The sequence below is a fragment of the Suillus plorans genome, assembly GCF_016647745.1.
Source record: "Suillus plorans strain S12 chromosome Unknown HD556scaffold_67, whole genome shotgun sequence".
NCBI classification, from domain to species: domain Eukaryota; kingdom Fungi; phylum Basidiomycota; class Agaricomycetes; order Boletales; family Suillaceae; genus Suillus; species Suillus plorans.
The window spans coordinates 1-22,503 of record NW_024537451.1 but is presented as its reverse complement, the minus strand read 5'-3'; the positions used below and the strand labels follow the sequence as shown (position 1 = coordinate 22,503).

Genomic DNA, 22,503 nt, shown 5'->3' with positions numbered 1-22,503 from the left:
CTTCCCAGAACGATCGAGAACCGCACCAGTCACGCCCTCGTTCCTGAAGCCAGACCTGGCCGATATAGCAATGATGGAAGAAACTGACGATGAAGATAACGACGAGATAGTCGTTAATACCACCTCCGCGGCCCCTGCCATAGCAGAAGAACCCGCGACGACTCCGATGGAAGTAGATCGGATTAAACAACAGAACTACTTCCAGCGAACGATAAAACGTATCGCAAACCATTGTCCCAACCAGGACGACCCTGTGGATGTTAGATTATTCCAGGGAAAGATCGCACCAGTCACGGATCAGCCTGACCCTGACTGCGGAAACCTTGATTTAGACTTCTAGATTTGATCGGTGATCAAACGGCCTACTTGGGGGGTGAAATTCTCATTTAAACTCATTTTACTCTTAAATTCCCCTCATCCTGGCCGCACCCTTATCTATAAATATCGACAATCGCCACGAGTCCGGCATGACTATAAACTGTGCATGAGTCCGGCATGACTATAAACTGTGCATGAGTCCGGCATGACTATAAACTGTGCATGAGTCCGGCATGACTATAAACTGTGCATGAGTCCGGCATGACTATAAACTGTACCTGAGTCCGGCACGACTATAAACTGCGCAGAAGTCCGAAATGACTTGAAACTATCCGCGGTCCGGAAAGACCTTAAACTATCCCCTGTCCATCACGACTCTAAAACTGAGAAAAGAAGGACGAACCCGGAGATACGGACCCCTTCACCTCGAAGACAAAGACTAATCCACCGAGAAACTCCTGCAAGCCCCGGATGCCTTACCTTCGCCACTGTCCGGAAAGACGCTAAACTATCACGAGACGAACTCCACGGAAACTCCTGCAAGCCCATGGAACCCTCTAGAACGCCGATCAAGAGATTCAACAAAAAGAACATCTCGAAACGACATACCCCAGATCTTGACAGAATTCGACTAAAACGAAAAGATCAAGACACGCACGTCCGCAATGACGCAAAACTTCCGCTTCTAATAGTCCGGAATGACTCGAAACTATCACAGAACCGCATTGGCATGGTGACTTCCCCCTCTGCCAAGAGAACCATGAGGCACTCCACGCCTTCATGATTGAACCTTGATAAAGAGATTGAACCTTGATAAAGAGATTAAAAGATAAGTTAAACTGATCAAGCGGAGCTTAGAACACTCTTGGAGGACCATATAAACCCTCTACAACGATATACTCGCCAGAAACTCTCGCAACAATCATGCCTAACAACATCGAAGCCTCTGCCATCGTTCCCCTAAAGAACTCGGGATTTTCCAAAATCCTCGACCACCTCGAGAAAGGCGTCGTCGCCGAAACGGCCATTCTCTCCCCTGACCACTTCCTAGAGATCAGCGACATCCTAGGACAGTCAGATGTCAACATCGCCGCATCCGCATCACTGGTGATAGACATCATCCGCACCACGCGACACCTAGAATTATCGGTGAACCGTGAAGACTTAGACCCAGCAACTAGAGCCCTCATAGTGCTGGAAGACCAGAAGAAGATCCGCGCCATGGCGCTCCACTTACTCCCCGACAACTTTAGCGACATCGTAGACATCGCGAAGAAACGCGTTGGAGAAAAGTTAAGACCCTCGCGCCCTACCAAGAAAACGCGAGTAGACCGCACCTGCATCTGTCGACGATGCGGAGGATACGGACACAACTTTAGAAAGTGTCCAGACGCTGTATGTTGCGTCTGCAACGAAATCGGACCCGACCACCTGTCGGCCCATTGCCCTCAACTCGGAGAAATATCATGCCTCCCAGAGTTTCGAGACGACGAAGAGTACTACGAACTCCTCGTAGATTGGGAGAAGAACCACGTCGCGCTAGAAGAGTTAATCAAGCACCACCCCGCGCCGCGCTCGCCCACTCCCATTGATACCCGCAGTAATACTGCCACTCCAGACGAAGAAACCCGGGAAAGAGTTTTGTCGTAGTCGGCGACTTCGACCCAGAAACGGAGGTAATGTTACAATAACATGTAACCGAGAACCCCTCCTACGGAGGTCATCATGACCTTAGCCCCTATCCCACCATATGCACCGTCTTGGAAGACTTACCGACTCAACGGAGACTCGTAGAGACGCCTAGAACGGCCTGGATGCCGTTAGATGACCTAGACCAGCCTAGGCTACATCTGATCGGACCTAGATGGTCCTCAACCCGGATCATGAGGAAGCTCTGCCTCATGGTCAGAAGAAGAAGCATGCGCAGTTAGAAGCTCTGCCTAATGGTCAGAAGAAGCCGCATGTGAACAGATAAGAGAGGCATGGTAAGCCTCATGTATAGATAAGCAACCGCATGGCATCAGATAAGATGCCCTTATATAGACATACTAACATCTACCTACCAAACGTAGTATTGGTCTGTGCACACGGATGACAGTATATAGAGCAGACAGAATCATGTATATTCCCTACTTGATTCTACTAGGTTTTAACCAGAACTTCCTCTGAAAGACAGTCCCAGTCCTTCAGTCTAAGCCGCACCTTAAGGAAAGCCGACGCTACCTTAAGTGGAACCCCCGAACCTCTCATTCGAGAGAAGATCCCCGTCTCTCCAATAGCGAGCCCGCTATCAGATTAGGCAATCCGCCTAAGGAGAGCTCGAACTATCCTAGTCCGTAACAATAGTAAGATGACTATACCAAGCCTAGCACTCACAGAGAAAGTAGCGTAGCAAAGGGTGATGTGCCTCGTGCACCTCGTTGTAGACACGGAATGACAACTATGCACTTGCTGTCCAACCTTGGGACGAAGTCTTCCTGCCGTGTAACTCATTTACATGCGCATTGTACTCAGCGAGAGCATGCTGGTATATCCAGCGTTGGATACTGTCGAGCATCTTCGGGATTGTGGTGGAGTGCCCTTTAGACACCTACATTCGCGCTGTGGGGGTTACAACTCATTAGAATCTCGTAGAAAATAGTGTATACTAGGATAGTGTACTCACTATACTCAACTCTGCTGCACATCTATTCCATTTGTTCCCATAGGGTTGATTAAAACGCTGAAGTCCAGAGTGAGTTCACAATCGTATTATGTAAGCTTGAATTTAAATGTAGTAGTACTACTAGTACAAGTTTAAATCAGCTCTACTTCGTCGATCGAATACATCTACATCTCCTTTGACACTCAATGGATCAAGTCCGAGATAACGCGAGCACAAACACGGTAAGTTGTTCGTGACGTTTGACTCGTAGGGACTGACAAAATCGTTTGACAGATTCAGCAAGTTTTCGATGAAAATGTAGTTAATAATGTATGTGCTGGACTCGGACGTACCTTATAGCATAGTCCATCCGATACGTGGGAGCTGACAATCCCGTGCGACAGGTGCAGCAGCAGGATGGAGCTCTACCGCCTGGGTTCACGATCACGACATCCGCGATGGTAAGTCTTGGATTATCGTCAGTTATTGCGTATCGTTAACCACACGCTGTACTTACTAGGCTCTCTGGGACTATGCGCAGACAATCGTGCAGGATGAACAAGAGCGCGCGCAGAACCGTCACCATGTAGCGCGTCCTCCCCACCCTCCCATCCCAATGTCGCGTCGCAACAGATGCATCCTGACACTCATCCTTGAGGAAAAGCGAGACAATTTGAAGCAGCTGTGGAAAGAATTAAACGAGATCGAGCTCTTCTTGGGTTTGGAGTTTGTTTGAAGACTGTCATTGAAGTCTCCGGGTTAGAGCATATGAAGAAGAATGTTCTACATGTCGTTTGGCGTTCCCTGGATTTAAAGTGTCTAGTTTGCGTTTGAGTGTTTCAGACTTACTTGTAACTCATGTGCTTGACGGACAAGCACACAAAACGATGGCGAGTCTTAATCTTAGACTATCTCAAATATGTTTCAACAGATACCGATGCATTGCAAAATAAGACTGATGTAAACAACATACAGATAGGACATTGTGTGTAAGGATTAACTTAACTGTTACTCGCTCGGCCAAGTCGATAGACGTCATCAGCACTGTGTTCGCATTAATCAATAGTGCGGAAATCAGATTGATAAACTTACTTAATGCTGCATAAATCGGACAAGCTGGCCATGAGTGTTGGATGACCCTCGTCGTTGTGCTCCGCAATGAGGTCAACAGCCGTCTCGCAAAGCTGGTTGTACACAAGAATCGGGGTTGGATACTGTAGAAGTAACTCGACAGGTATGTTGGTTAAGGTCGAGTATTTCTCCAGAAGGGCGCTGTAACACTGAAATAAATTCAAATGGATGAAAAACACGCAGTGAAAAGAGACCTACACAAGACCCCAACAGAGACATAGTTGGGCAGGGAGGGTGAGGGGCGTTCCTGAAATCTGCCGGATTCAGATCGGCCAACACGAGTGGAATACCGTGTGTTGTACTGGTACGGAAAACAATGTGCCACATAATTTCTTTGGCAATTTGCTGGCACAGGAACCAAGCAAAACCGTTAAGCTGCGGGGTGAAATAAGAGTGGCAGCTGAAGGAAGTGCGGAACACTTACTCTGATCGGCAAGGCATTTGATTTTGGTCTGATGAATTGCTGGAGCAGACCATGGATCACATCGATCAACAAAATACCCGCGCCTAAGTCATCGAGATTGAAACCTCCGTGAGAGTGGCCGAGCGAGCCAAACGCTAAGCGTCTGGCATCGTACATAAACTCTGACAGCAAAGGGTTGGCCTATTCTGGGATGAGATATGTAGATGAAAGTAAGAATCCTACGTACGAGTGCCAACACGTCTTCATGAGACATAACAGTCTTACTGTCAAGTGACTTGACTAAAAAAGAGTCAGCACGTCTAGCAAGTATCGAAGGAGTTAAGCTCCTAACCTTCTTCCAATTCGTGAACACTGACGTTAGCCCGAAGGAGAGCCTGGGGCCAGGCATTGTGAATAGCATCCCCCCTCCGTTGGGAATTGAGTACGAAGGGATTGTCAATTTCGCCGAGGCAGACTGCTACTCGTAACAGGACCCGGAGGTAGGCGAGAGCAACTTTCCAGTTCTCGGCTTTTTCGATAACCGCTTTGAGGCCCCCTTCGGGTTTAGCTTTTGCCTTCTCCTTCTCCTTTCCCTTTTCCTTTTTTTTCGCCTTTCGGCGGGCGGAAGCGTTGCGAGTTGATTTGCGGTCTGTCTGGGATTTAGGGGCGCTGGTGGTAGCGTTGTCCATCACGTTAGCCGAGTATGTAATCCAGGAATAGAAGGTCGACGGGGATGACACGGCTGTTTGAGACATATGGATGCTGGTTAGACCTCCATTTATCAAATGCTGGTCATCGTGTGCATCTGTCATGAAGGCCTCATTTGAACTATGAGCCTGGGTTATGTCGCTCGACACCATAGTGGAGGAAGAAGGGATGATCGCAGAACTACCACTGGCATGTGCATCGTGCGTGGCCGCAAAGGTCGTGAAGTCGGACCAAGGGTAATAGCCAATGGGATGACGCGCAAGATGAACGATAGTGGTGGAGTTGAAAGCACCAATCTATGGTATACTGTCACGCGAGGGAGACAAAAATGAAAAGTAGACTTACTAAGTCATATACAACGTAGAACCGGTTATCGGGGCCTATCCTGGTAGACTTGGGAGGGAGATTCAAGTGTTCAATCACAGGTTGAAGCTATAAAGTTGCTTAGTGGAAGGCCAGACACGGTAGAGATTCGACTTACGAAATTAACATACACAGGAACTTCCTTACTTTGTTCGGTTTCGAAGGCTGAACGATGAACGATTGATGTCGACACGTAACCATACAGAGAGATCTCTGTTCTCAGCTAGGAAGGAGTGAGTATGTAGCTCCCCACAAAATCAACCACGTACATTGTCATGCAGCATCATGCGACACTAGGTCCAGAATAAATAACACGTAAATGCTTTGGAAATATAAGTACTTACATATAGAGGGTACAACGTCGGCCCCAGTCCCAAAGCCAGATACCCGATGAAGTCGATATCATCCGCGTCAACGAAGCTGCCCTGAAAAAACCGAATAAGTTGGGTGGACTGAGCTTGAAAGGTTACAAAAAACCGACCGACAAGGGCATGAGGCCGATAGCATCATATATGAAGGAGTCGAACAGTGCTGGTTCGTCCATAAGATAATTGTGAGCAACGTTGGAAGAGGAAGCCATTGTGATTGTTGACAAGGCAAAGAATTATCAACAGCTTTTAAACAGTCTTTGATCAGATCGCCGTCGAGCTATTTCATGGACGCACCTTTTCAAAACTCTGATTTGGACACTAGATTAAGCGAAATACATTGACACCGTCGCAAAGCGGATCCTGGCACCTATAGGTATCGCACCATCAAATTATTTCAGGTAAATACCTCTTTAAAATCTGGGCTCTCGATTAACCGAGAGACTTCGGCGCCATCAGATGCCCAGAATGGCCTTTGACGCAGCGTGGAACGCCATCGGATGCCTAGAATAGTATTTAATGCAGCATTGGACGCCATCGGATGCCTAGAGCAGTCATAGGTGAAACATTATTACGTGCCTAAATGTAATGTGATCTAGTTCTCGTAATCTAATTCTACTTCGCTTTCGTACATTTCTTCAAATTGTTCTACTAGCGATTCCTGACTACTGCCATACCACTGTTCAGCAGGATCTATCATCTGAGTATCGTCTTCGTCTTCATTATCTTGCGAACTTTCACCTTCGTCCCAAAATGTAGTGCCATCTTCATCAGCTTCTCCGGCATGATACTGCACAGCAGTACCATCTTGCTGAAGTATAGCCTGCTCAGCGCGATGGTGAGAGTAGACATGCCCAACACCAAGCCCAAAGTGGAAGCGCATAAGCATGTCGCGGTCCACGAACCTGACATGAAGCACTTGATATTACTGATAAATAATACAATAAGACTGACTTACCGATTAACAAAGTACTCGGACCAATCATCTTTGTCCCCTGCACTCGCCGATATACCCAATCCATCAACATGTTTCTTGTGGCAGGAGAAGCGAGGTATGATATGGCAACCCCTTAGAACATCCGTAGGATCAAGAAAATCGAATGAATGCTCATGCGCCAGGGGCGGAAAAGTAAGTCGGTCCAGGGTGGAGGCCTTCCAGGTGGGGCACTGATCTATGGGCTCATACCAGCGTATCCATAAATACTCCATTCGAAGGGGAGTGTAGTCGATCATACCGGTCCTGATAAAGATCACATTCACGTGATATATACCTAGTACCTTCGCATATATATATCTGTGTCCCTTGTTCTGTATGTCGGTGTCGGAGCGGAGAACCATGACGTTACAATGGGAGGTCCTTGGGTTAATTACATCTTGAGCTCTGTGAACATCGTAGGTTGTGTAGTTGAATCTTGCGATGTTATGCTGATACATCCGATCATCCTTGATGATGATCGTATTGATATTGTGTTCGTTGATGGAACCCAGAGAATCTCCCAACGTATTGATGCGAGACAATAAATGACTCTTCAGTTTCGGAACAAAATTCTGTAAGAGCATGTTAAAATTTTCTCAACAGAGCATGTTTGAACTCACTATAATAGCAGGATCACCTTGGTGACTACGCAAGTACGATCCTATGTGTAGATGGTACTTTTGGGTCAGGCCAATATGGTGGTGAGCTTCAGGACGTGTCGCTAACTCGGAAATTTCGATATGAGGGCGATGAACAGTTCTGTCCCCGATACGGCGAATGCGAGCTTGACGGCGTTCAATTCGAGTAAGCTGCTTCACAAACGATTTACGATCGGTGCGGCAATATCTGGATTTGGGAGAACGATGTTCGAGCTCTCCCTGAAGAAGTCAATCAGTTAAGCAGTTAAGCACATGACTAAAAGGGTTGAGACATACCAGTTCAGTACTATACGAATCGGACGTGCCATACCGACGTATCGTAGACACGTAGTCTCCTAATGCGTGAAACTTATACGTTTGAAAATTAAAAGTCTTCGTGCGCTGTATATTCTGAACTAATCTCCCCGACTCCTCCTCCTGCCCTTGTGCTGCGATGGTAGAACTTTGCTTGCCCTTTCCTTTATGCACTGTTGTCTGCTTCCCCATCTTCTTCGCAAGGCGTCGGGAGCGAGCTTCAACCTCCTTGCGCAATTCTCGGGTCTGGTAAGTGGCGCAAACCGTAGCCTTGAATTCACAAAATTGTTGCCCGAGCGCCGATGTCACTTCGTCCATGACCTCGAGGGTCAAATCAGAATGCATCCGAAGCTTTGCTAGCCCATGCCAATGAGCCATAGTGAATAGTAACTTCAGCACAGTTCCATTGTGTGGTTCGGGGAGAAGGCCATCAAACACAGGGATAGAACACTGTACGCATCATCAATGGCCTATCTGACATCAATACGCGCTAAGCCCATACCTGCAGGAGATCCTCAAAGTTTCGAGCAGCCATACGCGACATTTTGGAAGCATTGGCCGAAAACTTTCGAATGGTAGCTGCACCGAACGTCGGGGTTTGCCTATATCTGAAAGTTGAGGTCAGCTGAATGCAGCAAGCAACGCGGAATCTGACATCATACCTCTTGTCCAATTGATCAATTAAACCCTTGTCCTGTGCCGAAAGAATTCGCAACAGGTGAATAAACAGCATCTTCCATACGCCGATCTCAAACTCGTGGAGAAGATCTACTACCAGAGCACGAAAAATATTAAACCCCATTCCACTGAGTCTATCTATGAAGGCATTCTGAGGGATGATAAGCACTTATCAGTAATTTAGGATCAAGTCTCACCGAAGTGGGTACCCAGGACTGTGCCTTCAAAATGTTTCCCACCACTGCGCTACCAACCGCATAGTTCTTCTCGTAAATCAACTTGCGTGCAGTGCTGATCAAAGTTCCTCTACTTTGAGCATCGCGTTCCAGGGTCTCGCGTTGTCGCCTATCCTGAGGCCTTCCCATGTTGTGCATCTGATCCTTTTGGATGAGACAGCGAGGGCATGGGCACCCTCCTAAATTTCTAACTGTAGCTATAAGTACTCTAGTGGAGTTGGAATCAATACTATTGAACCAGGGATGAATTACGCACTTCTCAGGATAATCAGCAGAGTACGTCAGAATTCGAGGATAAAATCTGCGCAGGATGCCATCACAACAGCGAATGACAATTCCGTGCGCATATGCTTCTACAAACTCGTCATCCAATAAAATATTCCATTGCTCCTGAAACAATTCTCGGCGGCAGTGAGTACCCTCGCCAGTCCCGCCAGCAAAATCTTTGAATGATTCAGGGAGCTGCAAGCGTGAAGTTAGGGGAACATGAAAGCCCACAATATTGGGGGGCTTACCGTCTCGAAGTAAGCAACGTGGTTGCTCAAATTACATGACGGTTTGCACCGTCGATACTTAGACTCATTCGCGAAGTACATGTAAGTGGGCCAAAGCTTGGCATTCCCAAACGAAGTAAGTTGTGTAGCGTCAGACCAAAACATCAAACCAGCCACTACTCGAGGGAGGTTGCAGCCTGGTTCCCCCGGCAATTCTTGCAATTGACTGTGGGCCTCAAGGAAAGCCGGAGACATGTACAGATCCCCATATATGGGAACTTCACCATCTAGGTGGGGAGGAATCCAACGAAGTTGATATGGCTCATAATGAAAAAGTTTGTTGTCCCGAGCGTTGGCGAGCTTCTCGCGTATAACAGCCACCAAGGAACGGTGATACAGATCAGCGGCTTGGTAAGATCGAGGACCTGGCGTATCACTGGCGCGGGAAAAGGGAACCTCAATAGAAATCGGAGTTCTTTTCCATTTGGCATCTTCATCCTCCCATTCGTCATCATCTTCCTCGTCGTACTCATTCGCGCCCAGTTGGCAGTTGACTTGCTTCCAATGGGTAGAAGTCGCGTCAGCAGTCTTAAAAGTGTCGTCGCCCAAAATCCTCAGTAGTTTAGTGAAGTCACCTTGCGACTTCTGGACCCCCTGATTCCAATACCAATCGCCGAGCTGGAAGGATGAGTGATTTGGATAGGGATGGTACTGAGAGTCGTTGTTTAAAGCTGCGGACGCATGAAATCCTTCGGTGTCATGAGGGTTGCCTGGTATAAGTGAGAGGTCTGCAAGAGTGATGTACTCTTCTGGATCGTGGGATGGAAGTTCCGAGGAGTAGTATTGGCGCACTAGCCCGAAAATATTTGGGGGGGTACGGAAAATCTTGCGCACAGGTAAAGCGGGTGGTTGATCTGCCGTGATGACGGATCCAGTAGATTCTGGGGGTCGGTCTCGCACTTCCATAGGCACCATAGGGGGAGGTTGAGGAAGCACATCCCTAAATCTAAGGGGCAGCTGACGGTTCTGACGCCGTGTCCTCCGCTGTGCCAAACTAACATCCTCCCCTCCGTCAATGTCTCCTCCTTCGAGATCTGGAGACGCAATCCCTGCTCTGGAGGATGGCGATCGGGTAGGCAGAGGAGCCACCCCAGCATCGCAACGATGAATTGCTGCCGAAGTATTGTCATCATCAGGGCTGGGGTGAGCAGTGAGCACATTAGACATGTCACTCGGTGATCCATCAACCTCAACAAGGTCAGGAGAGGCGCGCACCTTTTTCCTGCGTCCTACAAATTCCTTGAATGAAGATATCGCCGATGATAATCGCTTTTTCGTGTGTGAGCACGAGCGCTTGTGTTGGCTGAGATAATTTTGTGCTGTGAAAGTTCTCTTGCAAAGGCAGGTATAGTTTGATTCGGACATAGAGAGCTAACCGAAGCATGGATTCTGTCATCGCAATTGATTTTAAACCAACAAAATTTCGATGAAATGATACACTCACAACCAAATACGATATAAACGTCGATGGCGCGGCGGCAGCTACTGCCGTATGGCACAGCCGTGGCCGGATTCACTTGAGGATGGCATGGCTAATGGCCGGATTTACTTGAGGATGGCATGGCTAACGCAATATGGGCGGGTAGGGACCCAATCGCGCGGATATCAATGATCGCCTATATAAACCCCAGAATTAGAGTTCAGCTCGAATCTCATCTGCATGGCCTGAAATGTCGACGCCGTCTTCTCCATGCTCTGATTGCTCAACGCTCGAGCCTATGGTATACGAAGCTGACCCCAATGTTGTGCAACTGCTGGTTCGAATCCTGATTGCTTGCCACGGTATACTTCAATACCACGGTCAGACGGGGGAGCTGTCAACGTACCAATGGTGAATTCAACATTTGCATAGACTATAAATTCTACGCTCACCATAAAACTCGTCCTACAGACCAACCAACCGACGTGGGGATAAAATTCACCCCTCAGAATTTGCGGCATATCGGGAGACCCACGTTTTTCGATACCCATGTTGTCTTTGCGCAACGGGTGACACATATGTCGAGTCTTCGGTGTTTAAGCAAAGCTATGGAATATCTCAAGGGGAGTACATCACTGAATGCGCGACCAGCACTTGTGGCTACAAGCGTAGGTTCGCTCCACCATTAAGCATGACGAATGGCTAATATTCAATTTTAGTAAATGTTGAGAAATTCATCGGGAGAGCCTACGTACCAGCGATGTACTATCCTCGGAAACAATTCATTTGCCCAAATTCAGTACGTCCTACTGGCAAGTGACGGGCATGGCAGTATGTATCGTTTGCAGCAATTTGTACTGTGAGGCGATCTGTATTCTTTACATTAGATTTCGGTCATACAGATAGGCAGATGTCACTGACGCGGGCCACCTTGCATGGTCCACTTGACCTAATCTAATTAACCTTCAAAGCGCAAAGTATTCCAGGATTCAATTATTCACTTCTCTACTCGACGTGCAGTGCGCTATCTAATTAAGTACTGAGCACTGACAGTAACCAGTTCACTATACTTTGCAGAAGTTGGGAAAACACGAACGAAAGGACTTGAACGGGTTGATATACTGACTGGCGTTCACAATGAAACTCCGCCGGAAGTACCCAAACTGGGGTGTCATGTGAAGGGGTCGCTCTGTCGGCACTCGGTGGCACTCCCTCAAACATACAGCAGCACACTTGTGTGTTTCTAAGGTTCCTTTGAATATAACTCAACCCTCTTCACCCCTTGCAAAGATTTACGAAGTCCCTGGAGGCTGCGCTCAAAAATGTTGTGGTGCGTATGCGCTTTGTTGTCTAATTTCCCTTCCTAACGGTTTTGGCCATCTAGGATGCAGATGATGGCAATGCAAAGCTTACGGTAAGTCTTCTGTGCCTCTCTTTCACACTACATCTCACTTTTCAAGCCCGGCACCTCCAGTAGGCTCGCCCTATCCGTACCCATTCTCTCATGTTCGGCGCAATAACGTTTACTCTACCTATTCCATCCACACTGCACCTTCCTCCAACTACGACCCCAACCATCCTTCAGTGATAGAAGAGCAACTCACTCTCCAGATGCAGATGTACGCCTTGAATAACCACGCAGCATTATCTGACTCCACGTTCTCACCATCGTCAACGCCCTTCCCCGGAGCTGGATACAACCCGTAGACGTTCTTGCAGGCATCTCGTGCGTTCGGAGAAGGCGTACGGCCATGTTCAGACTCCAGCAACTATGAGTATCCAGTCGATCCCGAGCCATCAACCAATGAGCCTTGGCAAAATCAAGCGCCAGTCGTTACATCTACACCCGCATCCACATCCACCTCTACATCTACACGTACGTATATATCTTCGGCACCACAGAGATCGTCCCACCTCTCTTGAAAACCCCCGTCAAGCACTACCTACTATGCTAACATCAAGATACATTCCCGTCGGTCATGCAATCAGGCATCACTTGTCACTACTGGTGGTATTTTGCTCAGGAGTGGTGCTACGCGCTATGTACAGCGTACAGCTTCGATATGTGTATGTACCCGCTCAAACAAATTATTCCACTCGCTGACGAGACAAATAACAGACCAATGTACGTGGAGCTGCCTCAAAATTTGAACCAGACCAAGGTAAGTACTTGATCCGGTGGTTACAGTAACATAGCCGTTGACATGCCGTGTCAGCACAGCGCCTGCAACCACAGCATGCAAACTGACCCAAATGAGTATGACCAGGTGAGGGATGAAATTGCGACAAGGCAAGAGGTGTGCAATCGAGAAGTTCAAGACACTAACCTCAGAAACTTCGAAGACGCCTACGCCTACCGTGACAGCGTGACCGATCACTTAATTTATCCATATTAAGTAGTCGTCCAGCAGTACCAAAGTGCACCGAGCATAGAATACAACGCGTAGCGTGCGTGCATGAACGTGTAAGCAGTAACAAAGCGTAGCAGCGCATAGGACAGTACAAGTAACAAGCATAAAGACAGGCAATGACAAGCAAAATCTACGTCCTGAGGTCAAGTGCACAACGAAACAGCGGCATGAACATTCGCGAGATTGGTTCGAGTCTTTTTGGAAGCCCGGGGTGCCATGGTAGATGGGGCAGAGCGTTTGGATGCGCGAGAATTGGATAAGTGAGGTATAGTACAAGATGAGCTATGCAAATGATTGTCTGTGTGTGATGGTACTTGAAAATCTATAGTCGGTGTCTGCGAATGTCCAGATGATGTATTAGAATAATGTGAATGGTGATTTGATCCGGGTTGCATGGTTTGAAAGGAATCATCTTTGAAGTCCGTGATATATGCAGTGTTGTCGTCGTTATTACTAGAAGCAAACCATGAGTCGTAACATGTAGATTGATGAGTCGTAGAATACATAATGAATGAGGTGTAAGGAAAGAGAGATGCACGTCATTGAGGAGACACGTCGAATTGATATTGACGCGTCATATTGATATCGACGTGTATGACTTTGCTCACATGCTTCCAAAAATCACATCCAAGATCTCTCGTTTAGCGGGTAGTATCTTTGGATGGGTGTGTACCATTGAAATAACTATCCAGAGCTGTTATACACTAGTAAAAACACCCCCTGTTCAGTACTTGACAAACAATTTTATGAACTTTTGAGGCCGCTGGCGAGAAACTCAAAACGCATCGCCAGTAACTTAGAGTGGCTATACATTAAGGTTTTTTAGCTTAGGTAAAGTTGAGCTCTGTGTTCGGGATTTTGCGAACGCACACCTCTTGTGACAAGGAGCGACGAACTCACCGTTGACCATACACTATTCCAGGACCCTGTAAAGGGTACTGGTTTGCGCCCAAGAGATGTGAAGAACCGATCATCCCGGACCTTTTAACATGTTTATTGATGTTTGGTCGTTCCGTCGTTTCTTTGCCTCCTGTCTTTCTTTCGCTCTCTGCACCTTACGATAGATATCATGGCTACTGCTTCTTCATCGTCGTTTCCTTGTCCTGGTTCATTCTGTTGTTTTTGTGTCTCCTGTTTTTCTTTCGCTCTCTGCAGCTTACGATAGATATCACAGCTATAGCTTCTTCATCGTTGTTTCCTTGTCCTGATTCATTCGCTCGTCCTGTTGCGTTGGTTGCATCTGATCAAGAGCTTTCTGAGGGACACACAGTTGTGTCGTTGTGCGTCTTACACAAATATTTTGGGTATTACGGGGTTTCTTGGGATCGTCTGCCTGTGGGCCGTCAATTTCCGTCTGGAGATCTGTTGCCAGTCTCTGCGCCTAGTTTATGTCACATTATTGAGCATTTATCTGTCTTCACTCGTGTGCAGTAAGTTGAAATTGCTCGTGCACACTCAATCCGGGTCATTTCAGTGGATCGTAAGGATTACATTCGTGATCTATTATGTGTGCATGATTGTATTGATCAGTGTGCACCCTATCTAATTGTATTTTGGTATTTGTGTGTTGCTACATGCGATACCTCTCATCTTGTCCTGCCCATTCCTTTCGCATATGATCACTTTGCATGGCACACTGCAGTCCAACTCCCATATTGCTTGACCTCATTTATCGCATTGTTTTTTTTGCCATGATAGCAATGACATGGTATGAGATTCTGGGTGGAATTTTGAACCTGATTTCACCTGCAGGATAAGAGTCAGTTCAGCAACGAGATGTTGACTGAGGTTTGGCAAATGTTGTAGGTGAGAGCTCTCGGCTTTGATTTTGCCAAATGTTGGAGCTCAAATTACCCAACCCTACATCACGCTGTTATCTATATGCTACTGTTGAATATTAAACCTTCGTTGTTGTTCTCTCAGTACCATTGATTATCTAACCACCAGAAAACTTCCCTTCGCTCACGCACTGTTGCTTTCCTCAGTTGACTCCGCTAGTCGCTGAGGTAAGTATCCATTTTGTATATACCAACTATGTAACTAACACCTCGTGCAGCCATAGTTGCTGCAGGTACATTCAATCTATCTAGTTGACTCCACTAGTTGCTGAGCCGTAGTTGCTGCAGGTTATGAGCCCTGACACATACACTAAAATTTCAAATTAGCGCTTGGAGAAAAGACTCACAAATATGTCCACCTCAAATGGAAAATTAGGAGAAGACTTTCTTCACATCCCGAAGCTCACCACCGCTGGTGAGAACTGGATGATGTATAAAGAAAGGCTCCAGTGGTCCATAGACGCTCGAGGGCTGCTTGGCCATTTGGATGGCACTGAGACAAAGTCCATAGATCCCCAGACGCTGCCTAACAGAGGAACATCATGGGTACCTGTGACCGCAGACAAGGTGAAAGAGGTGAGCATGTATAAACCCGAGCTGAAGGAATGGCACACGGGCCAGGCGGTAACGAAACAGAAAATCGCGGGAACGATTCCTGATTCCCTGTTCATTCAGATCAAAAATCTTGACATGGCTAAAGAAATATTCACTCACCTTTCGAGTTTATTTGAGCAATGTTTGCGCGTAGTCTCCATAGAACTACTGTGCAAACTACAGGACCTAAAGTGCCCCAAAAAGGGCAATGTGCGCAAGCACTTCAACAAGATGCGCACTGCGAAGGAACAGTTGTCGTCATTGGGCCACGCACCCACAGATGAAAGCTTTGCAGCCATGATAATGAGCTCACTCCCAGCGTCCTATGACCCCCATTTATCAGTATTAATGGTGTCTGCTAAAGTATCGAGCATGAAACTCACCTCAGATACATTGATGTCAACAATCATCAACAAATATGATCGTTGAGCCTCTAAAGCCAAAAAGAGTGGCTCTTCGAATGATGACGCTGCCTACAATGCGAATACAAGTCAGCGCACTCGGAAAATGAAAGGAAACTGCCATAATTGCGGCAAGTACGGTCATATGCAACGAGATTGTCACAGACCTGGGGGAGGAGGAGCAGCTGCGGGAAAAGGCAAAGAAAGGCCCGACACTAAGGGGAAAAGAGGTGAAACGGCCACAAGCACAAAGGAAAAAGACAAGGACGATGAGCCTGAAGGTGTATGGTTAGCACACGAAACAAGCGCGCCAGAGGAACAAACATCATTCGCCTATGCGACATTGACAGACTCCACGAGAAAACAAGACACTCAAATTGAGTTATTCAACTTGGGCGCTTAACGCCACATGTCGTCGTACAGGCACCTGTTCCAGGACTTTGTCAGCATCGTGCCAAAATCAATCACAACAGCTGATAGACATACATTTGAAGCGACAGGAAAAGGAAACATCATAATCTTCCTACCAAATGGACAGTCAAAAACATGAATATTGCTCAAGGATGTTCTCTATTCACCTCAAATGGGGATAACCCTGGTGTTGATTAGTCACCTCGTGACCACAGGATATGCAGCATTGTTCCATGAGAATTCCTGCAAGATTTCGACGAGAAGAAGAAGCTAATGGGAGAAATATCAGTAAACAAAGGGCTATATTGCATCAGAAGTCCAAAAGGACTATTTGCTGGTACAACAAGCCCCAAGGAAACTCTCACCATGCGGGAAATACATGTGCGCTTAGGGCCCGTCGCCCCCAGCACTATTGTGCAAATTATACGTGATGGTGCCATCACCAGAGTTGTGCTTGATCCATCTGAAGTGATGATGGAGAGCTGTGAATTGTGTGAGTATGCGAAAGCAACACGTAAGCCGATTGGAAAAATTCGTGACCCACCTAGACATGAAAACTTTGGGGACGAGGTCCATAGCAACCTCTGGGGCCCCTCACCTGTTCAAACTCCCAGTCAGAAGGAATACTTTGTGTCATTTACAGACGACCACACGAGATTTACGCATCTTTATCTCCTCCGGTCCAAGGATCAAACTTTCAATGCCTATACAAAGTTTGAGGCATGGGTAAACACCCAGCTTGATACAAAGATCAAGCGTCTTTGTTCGGACCATGGGGGAGAGTATACTAGCGATGAGTTCACATGTCATCTTAAAAGCAAAGGAACGGAGCATAAACTTACAGTCCACGATACCCCAGAGCACAATGGGGTGGCTGAGCACCTCAACAGAACTGTCATTGAGCGAGCGTGCGCACTCCTTCACACAAGCGGGTTGCCAAAATACCTTTGGGGAGAAGCCATAATGCACATTACATGGCTGAAGAACCGCACTGTGACTCACACACTAGGGAACAAAACACCACATGAGATGCTGTTTAAAAAGAAACCTGACTTGGGAAACGTACCAATATGGGGGAGTTGCATTAAAGTACACACAACGGCGGGCTCAAAGCTGGATATGTGCACTGTGGAAGGCTGGTGGATGGGCTTTGACCCAGAGAGTAATGGGCACTGTGTCTACTTACCTGATACCAGTCACATCACTGTCAAAAGGAGTGTCACATTTGACACAGTGGAGGTCAAAGTACCTATAGAAGGGGGTAGTGTACCGGCAGATTGCACAGTACGAATCAATAATGTCGGTTCAACACCCAAACAATCAGTCAGCCGCACGGTACGAATCAATGATGTTGGTTCAACACCTACCAGTGAACCATCAGCCCCAAACACCACACCACCTCCCACTGACCACTTAGGCCCACACTTCGAAGGGGCACCAGCACCGCGCCGTTCTGGGAGAATGAGAGTAGAATCAGCCTACATCAAAAGTTTAAGAGACAGGACCAGTACAATGGATGGGCAAAGTGGAGACTTACCTCGGGGCATGCGACCTGCAGGGGAGTATAGCCATTTGGCCATTGAGTTGGGTGTGGGAGGACCAGACAGTGAGCTTGATGAGGACAATGAAGACATATTTGTGATGGTCGCCGGAGTAGAAGACGTTGAAGGGATGGATCCCACAATGCTGGAAGAAGCCAGAAGAAGAAACGATGGATCAAAATGGGATGAAGCAGTGAATAAGGAACTTACTGCATTGAATGATGCTGACACATGGTCCATTGTTGAGAAGCCGCAGGGAGCGAACATTGTAGGATGTAAATGGGTGTTCCACATTAAACAGAATGCGGACGGAGAAACAGACAAGTACAAAGCCTGGCTAGTAGCCAAGGGCTACTCACAGGTATATGGTGTCGACTATTACGACACATATGCGCCTGTTGCGCGTCTCGCATCACTCCGAACCATCATGGCAATTGCCGCTCGCAATGACTGGGATATTGACATCTTCAACTTTCACAGTGCTTTCCTAAATGGAAAACTTGATTCTAACGAAGTCATCTTCATGCAACTTCCCCCTGGCCTTAATGTCAACTCTCAGTTCAAACATCCTGTCACGCGACTACATGTTGCACTTTATGGCTCCAAGCAGGGAGCTCTCAAATGGTACCAACAATTATGTCGTCTCCTCGCTGACCTACTAGGGCTAACCTGCGCTGAATCAGATTGGGGAGTATTTTATAAGCACATCGGTCCCGACATACTCATCCTCGCAGCTCACGTTGACGACTGCACCATGACCGGCAAAAATCGCACACTTATTGCCGAATTCAAGCTACAGGTAGCCGTGCGCTACAAGCTCACCAACCTGGGACCAGTCGCATCCCTCCTTGGTATGAAGGTCACTTGCGATCATGTCACACACACCATTTCCTTTTCGCATGAGACTTACGTTGACGCCATCCTCATGAAGTACAACTTCATAGACATGAAGCCCAGCTCCATTCCCATGGACCCTAACATCTCTCTTTCGCAATCCCAAAGTCCCAAGACTCCTGCAGAATCCGCCCGAATAAAAAATATTCCCTACTGTGAGGCCGTCGGGTCACTAATGCATTTAGCTATTGGAACACGTCCAGATATCGTGTTCGCAGTTTCAACTGTAGCGCAATACAGTGCAAATTCTGGATTGCAGCATTGAGAAGCTGTGAAGAAAATTTACCGATACTTGGCGGGTACAAAGAAGTTTGCACTCACTTTTGGAGACAGAATACGCGGCCTTGAGGGCTTTGCAGACGCGGACGGTGCCTCGCAAGAGCATCGGCATGCAGTCTCCAGGTACACCTTCATTTTGGATGGAGGGGCTGTCAGCTGGAGCTCAAAAAAGCAAGAGTTAGTCACACTGTCTACGATGGAAGCTGAGTACGTCACAACTACGTATGCTGCAAAGGAAGCAATATGGCTTCGTCGTTTCATCACCGAGATCTTCTGTCCGCTCGCTCAACCAACCACGCTCCACTCGGACAACCAATCTGCTATCATGCTTGCCAATTCCAGCACGTTTCATGCGCGCACGAAACACATAGACATTTGCTACCATTTCATTCGTTTTTCCGTTAAAAAAGGGTCTATCTTTCTTGTTTACTGCCCTACTGATGGTATGATTGCGGACACACTCACCAAACCCCTTCCTAGTCTTAAAGCTAAAAATTTTGCTTCTGCCCTCGGACTGTGCTCGGTTTGAGGGGGAGTGTTGAATATTAAACCTTCATTGTTGTTCTCTCAGTACCATTGATTATCTAACCACTAGAAAACTTCCCTTCACTCGTGCACTGTTGCTTTCCTCAGTTGACTCCGCTAGTCGCTGAGGTCAGTATCCATTTTGTATATACCAACTATGTAACTAACACCTCGTGCAGCTGTAGTTGCTGCAGGTACATTCAATCTATCTAGTTGACTCCACTAGTTGCTGAGCCGTAGTTGCTGCAGCTACATACTTTGTCCTCAAGCTATGCCCTACTACAACAATGGATCTTCAATCGGAACTCCTGCATTACCTGCCCCAATGGCCAGAAGTTCAACACTGCCTGATCCAACATTCAATTCTTGTCGCTAGTATTCTAATCTGTGCTACAGCAAATATCCTGGAGTCACCCTCGTTCAAGCCAGACACTACTCTGCCTGCACCTCTGCCCATGTTTGCACCATCTACAGCTCCTCCTGTAGCACCACACCACTCATCTTGCACATGTGTTCCCACTGAGGTGGGTCAAGCTTTTGCAGATGGGATCACAGCTTCCCATGCTTGCCATGACACACAAGCTACTAGTAAGGGAATGTCAAGTGAGGAGGTGCCACCACTGATCACTGGAGAAGTTGAGGCCGAGGAGGATCTGTCGCAGATCGAACCCAATATGGATGTCCCAGAGGTATATGCCAATGCAGTTAGGGATCCGCACAGGTATACCCCCAGGTGCTGGAGGTCATACCCATACCTGTACCCATAGATATACCCATACCCCAATAGCGGGTACAGTTTTTGTGACAGGTATGAGGGTATGAGACCCAGGGTATGACCCGTCAAGGGTATACCCATGGGTACAAGTAGAATAATGCAGTGAACTATGACATGGTGTAGTAGTACCTATCCTACTCAATGATAATGCAGTTCCAGCCTTTGTTGAGCTCCTCTTTATTACCTTTAACATCAGGCAAAGAAGTCACCTTCAAAACATTCTCATTCTTGATTAAGTTGAGTTTGCTCCATAAACCAAGGCAAAGAAGAGCACACGTTGACTGAGCCATGAGCCGTGAGCGAACATGAGAAAGCAAAAGCCGACCTCAGCTGAATAGCCGTTCAACATCCACTGAAGTTGCTATCTAATAATCAGGGCACTGAATAACCATAAGAGTGACAGAGCTTACCAGGGATAGTCAAATAATCCAGAGCCATGTGGGAGAGATGAGGAAAGGAGCCACAATGTTCATCATGCTACCATGTGATTGCATTGTCAGCACACTCCATGTCAGTACTAAGGTAACGATCTACATTGTCACGGAGGTCAGTAGATTTGGGTGGTGCAAGAGCTGGTATATGATTAAAGATATTCTTGCTCTAGGAAAAACATGGCATTAGTGAGTGAAAAAAACAATGAAATAGAGCGTACCATGAAAGAATCAACATCCATTGAGCCAGCAGGCTCCTCATCCATCTCAGTGTCCGTGTCGTTCTTGATGTCCAGGATTGAGTAAGGGCGTTTAAATTCCTTGTGCACGAGCCCCTTCAGTGACAAATTCCGTATTATACGGGCCACCCGACCTACATAATATCCCGTATGAGACGGGCCAGCGGATTATGGGCCCATGTTGTGTATATTCTCGATGATGACAGATGGGCCGGGACACATATTATTTCCGATGGAGACGGGTGGGCCCATGTATGCCAATGATATATATATCCTTGATGTTGACGGATGGGCCGGGGGAATATGATCATTCATGGAGATGGGTGGGCCCATCAGGGTAATATGTAGAGTAGGATATTATAGACAGCTGGGCTGAAGAGAGATGTAAGGCAAATATTGTTATATAGACGGGCGGGCCGACGGGGGTGTATTACATATATGGGTGGGCCGAGGTAGGGGAATATTACATAGATGGGTGGGCTGACGCGGGGTGTATTACATATACAGGTGGGCCGACATAAAAAGTATTACATATACGGGTGGGCCGACGAAAGGGATATCAAATAGACGGGTGGGCCGAGGGTGTGATAAAATATTTATTACATAGACAGGTGGGCCGAGGTGGGGTATAATTATATAGACAGGTGGGTCAACATAGGATGTATTACATAGACGGGTGGGCCGACGTGGGGGATAATACATAGATGGGTGGGCTGATGTGGGGGAATTGTACATAGATGGGTACATATATGGGTGAGCCTAGATATGTATAAATGTCAAATTTTCAGTGCAAAACCCCAAACCGAGATTTACCAACCCCCGAACCCCGAAATTGTGGACTGCCGGGTCTCGGGTTTCGGGGTTCGGGGGTCCTGGAACTCGGAACTCAGTATGTGAGACAACAAAAATATATTTCAAACACGGGTAAGTCAATGTGTTTGTCAATCAACTTGATTGTAAATTATATTTTATTGATCTCCCCAAATTTCCCAAGTTCTGAGTTCCGAGCTCCGGGACCCCCGAACCCCGAAACCCGGCAGTCCACAATTTCGGGGTTCGGGAGTTGGTAAAATGTGTATGGATAGATGAAAGGTTGATTTAAACATTTTTGAAAGATGTCCCATATGAAATGTTAAGTCCCGAGTTTTGAACTCCGGGTTTCGGGACTCCGGGTTTCGGGACTTCGGGCTTCGGGACTCGGCACTCCAGAAACCTGGAAATCGAAACTTGGGACTTGACATTTCATATGGGATATCTTTCAAAAATGTTTAAATTAACCTTTCATCTATCCATACACATTTTACCAACTCCCGAACCCCAAAATTGTGGACTGCCGGGTGTCGGGTTTCGGGGTTCAGGGGTCCCGGAGCTCGGAACTCAGAACTTGGGAAATTTGGGGAGATCAATAAAAA

General features: G+C 47.1%; 4 protein-coding genes across 4 annotated transcripts; 3 read left to right on the top strand and 1 right to left on the bottom strand.

The window, feature by feature from the left end:
• Positions 1-1,242: 1,242 nt before the first annotated feature.
• Positions 1,243-1,968, top strand: HD556DRAFT_1311948 (uncharacterized protein; the record flags this gene model as incomplete). Its single annotated transcript, XM_041300596.1, has 1 exon — positions 1,243-1,968. The coding sequence occupies one exon, from the start codon at positions 1,243-1,245 to the stop codon at positions 1,966-1,968; it is 726 nt and encodes a 241-aa protein (XP_041155727.1).
• A 1,200-nt stretch (positions 1,969-3,168) lies between these two features.
• HD556DRAFT_1311947 (uncharacterized protein) lies at positions 3,169-3,698 on the top strand (the record flags this gene model as incomplete). The annotated part of the gene is made up of 4 exons (XM_041300595.1): positions 3,169-3,204; positions 3,257-3,292; positions 3,367-3,423; positions 3,483-3,698. 4 exons carry the CDS (start codon positions 3,169-3,171, stop codon positions 3,696-3,698), a joined length of 345 nt encoding a protein of 114 aa, XP_041155726.1.
• Positions 3,699-3,963: 265 nt separating this feature from the next.
• Positions 3,964-6,147, bottom strand: HD556DRAFT_1311946 (uncharacterized protein; the record flags this gene model as incomplete). Its single annotated transcript, XM_041300594.1, has 11 exons — positions 3,964-4,006; positions 4,055-4,242; positions 4,292-4,468; positions 4,518-4,697; positions 4,744-4,796; positions 4,849-5,500; positions 5,550-5,636; positions 5,686-5,790; positions 5,837-5,860; positions 5,912-5,992; positions 6,049-6,147. 11 exons carry the CDS (start codon positions 6,145-6,147, stop codon positions 3,964-3,966), a joined length of 1,689 nt encoding a protein of 562 aa, XP_041155725.1.
• A 5,990-nt stretch (positions 6,148-12,137) lies between these two features.
• On the top strand, positions 12,138-12,459 carry HD556DRAFT_1447731 (uncharacterized protein; the record flags this gene model as incomplete). The annotated part of the gene is made up of 2 exons (XM_041307325.1): positions 12,138-12,166; positions 12,213-12,459. The coding sequence occupies 2 exons, from the start codon at positions 12,138-12,140 to the stop codon at positions 12,457-12,459; spliced, it is 276 nt and encodes a 91-aa protein (XP_041155724.1).
• Positions 12,460-22,503: the final 10,044 nt, after the last annotated feature.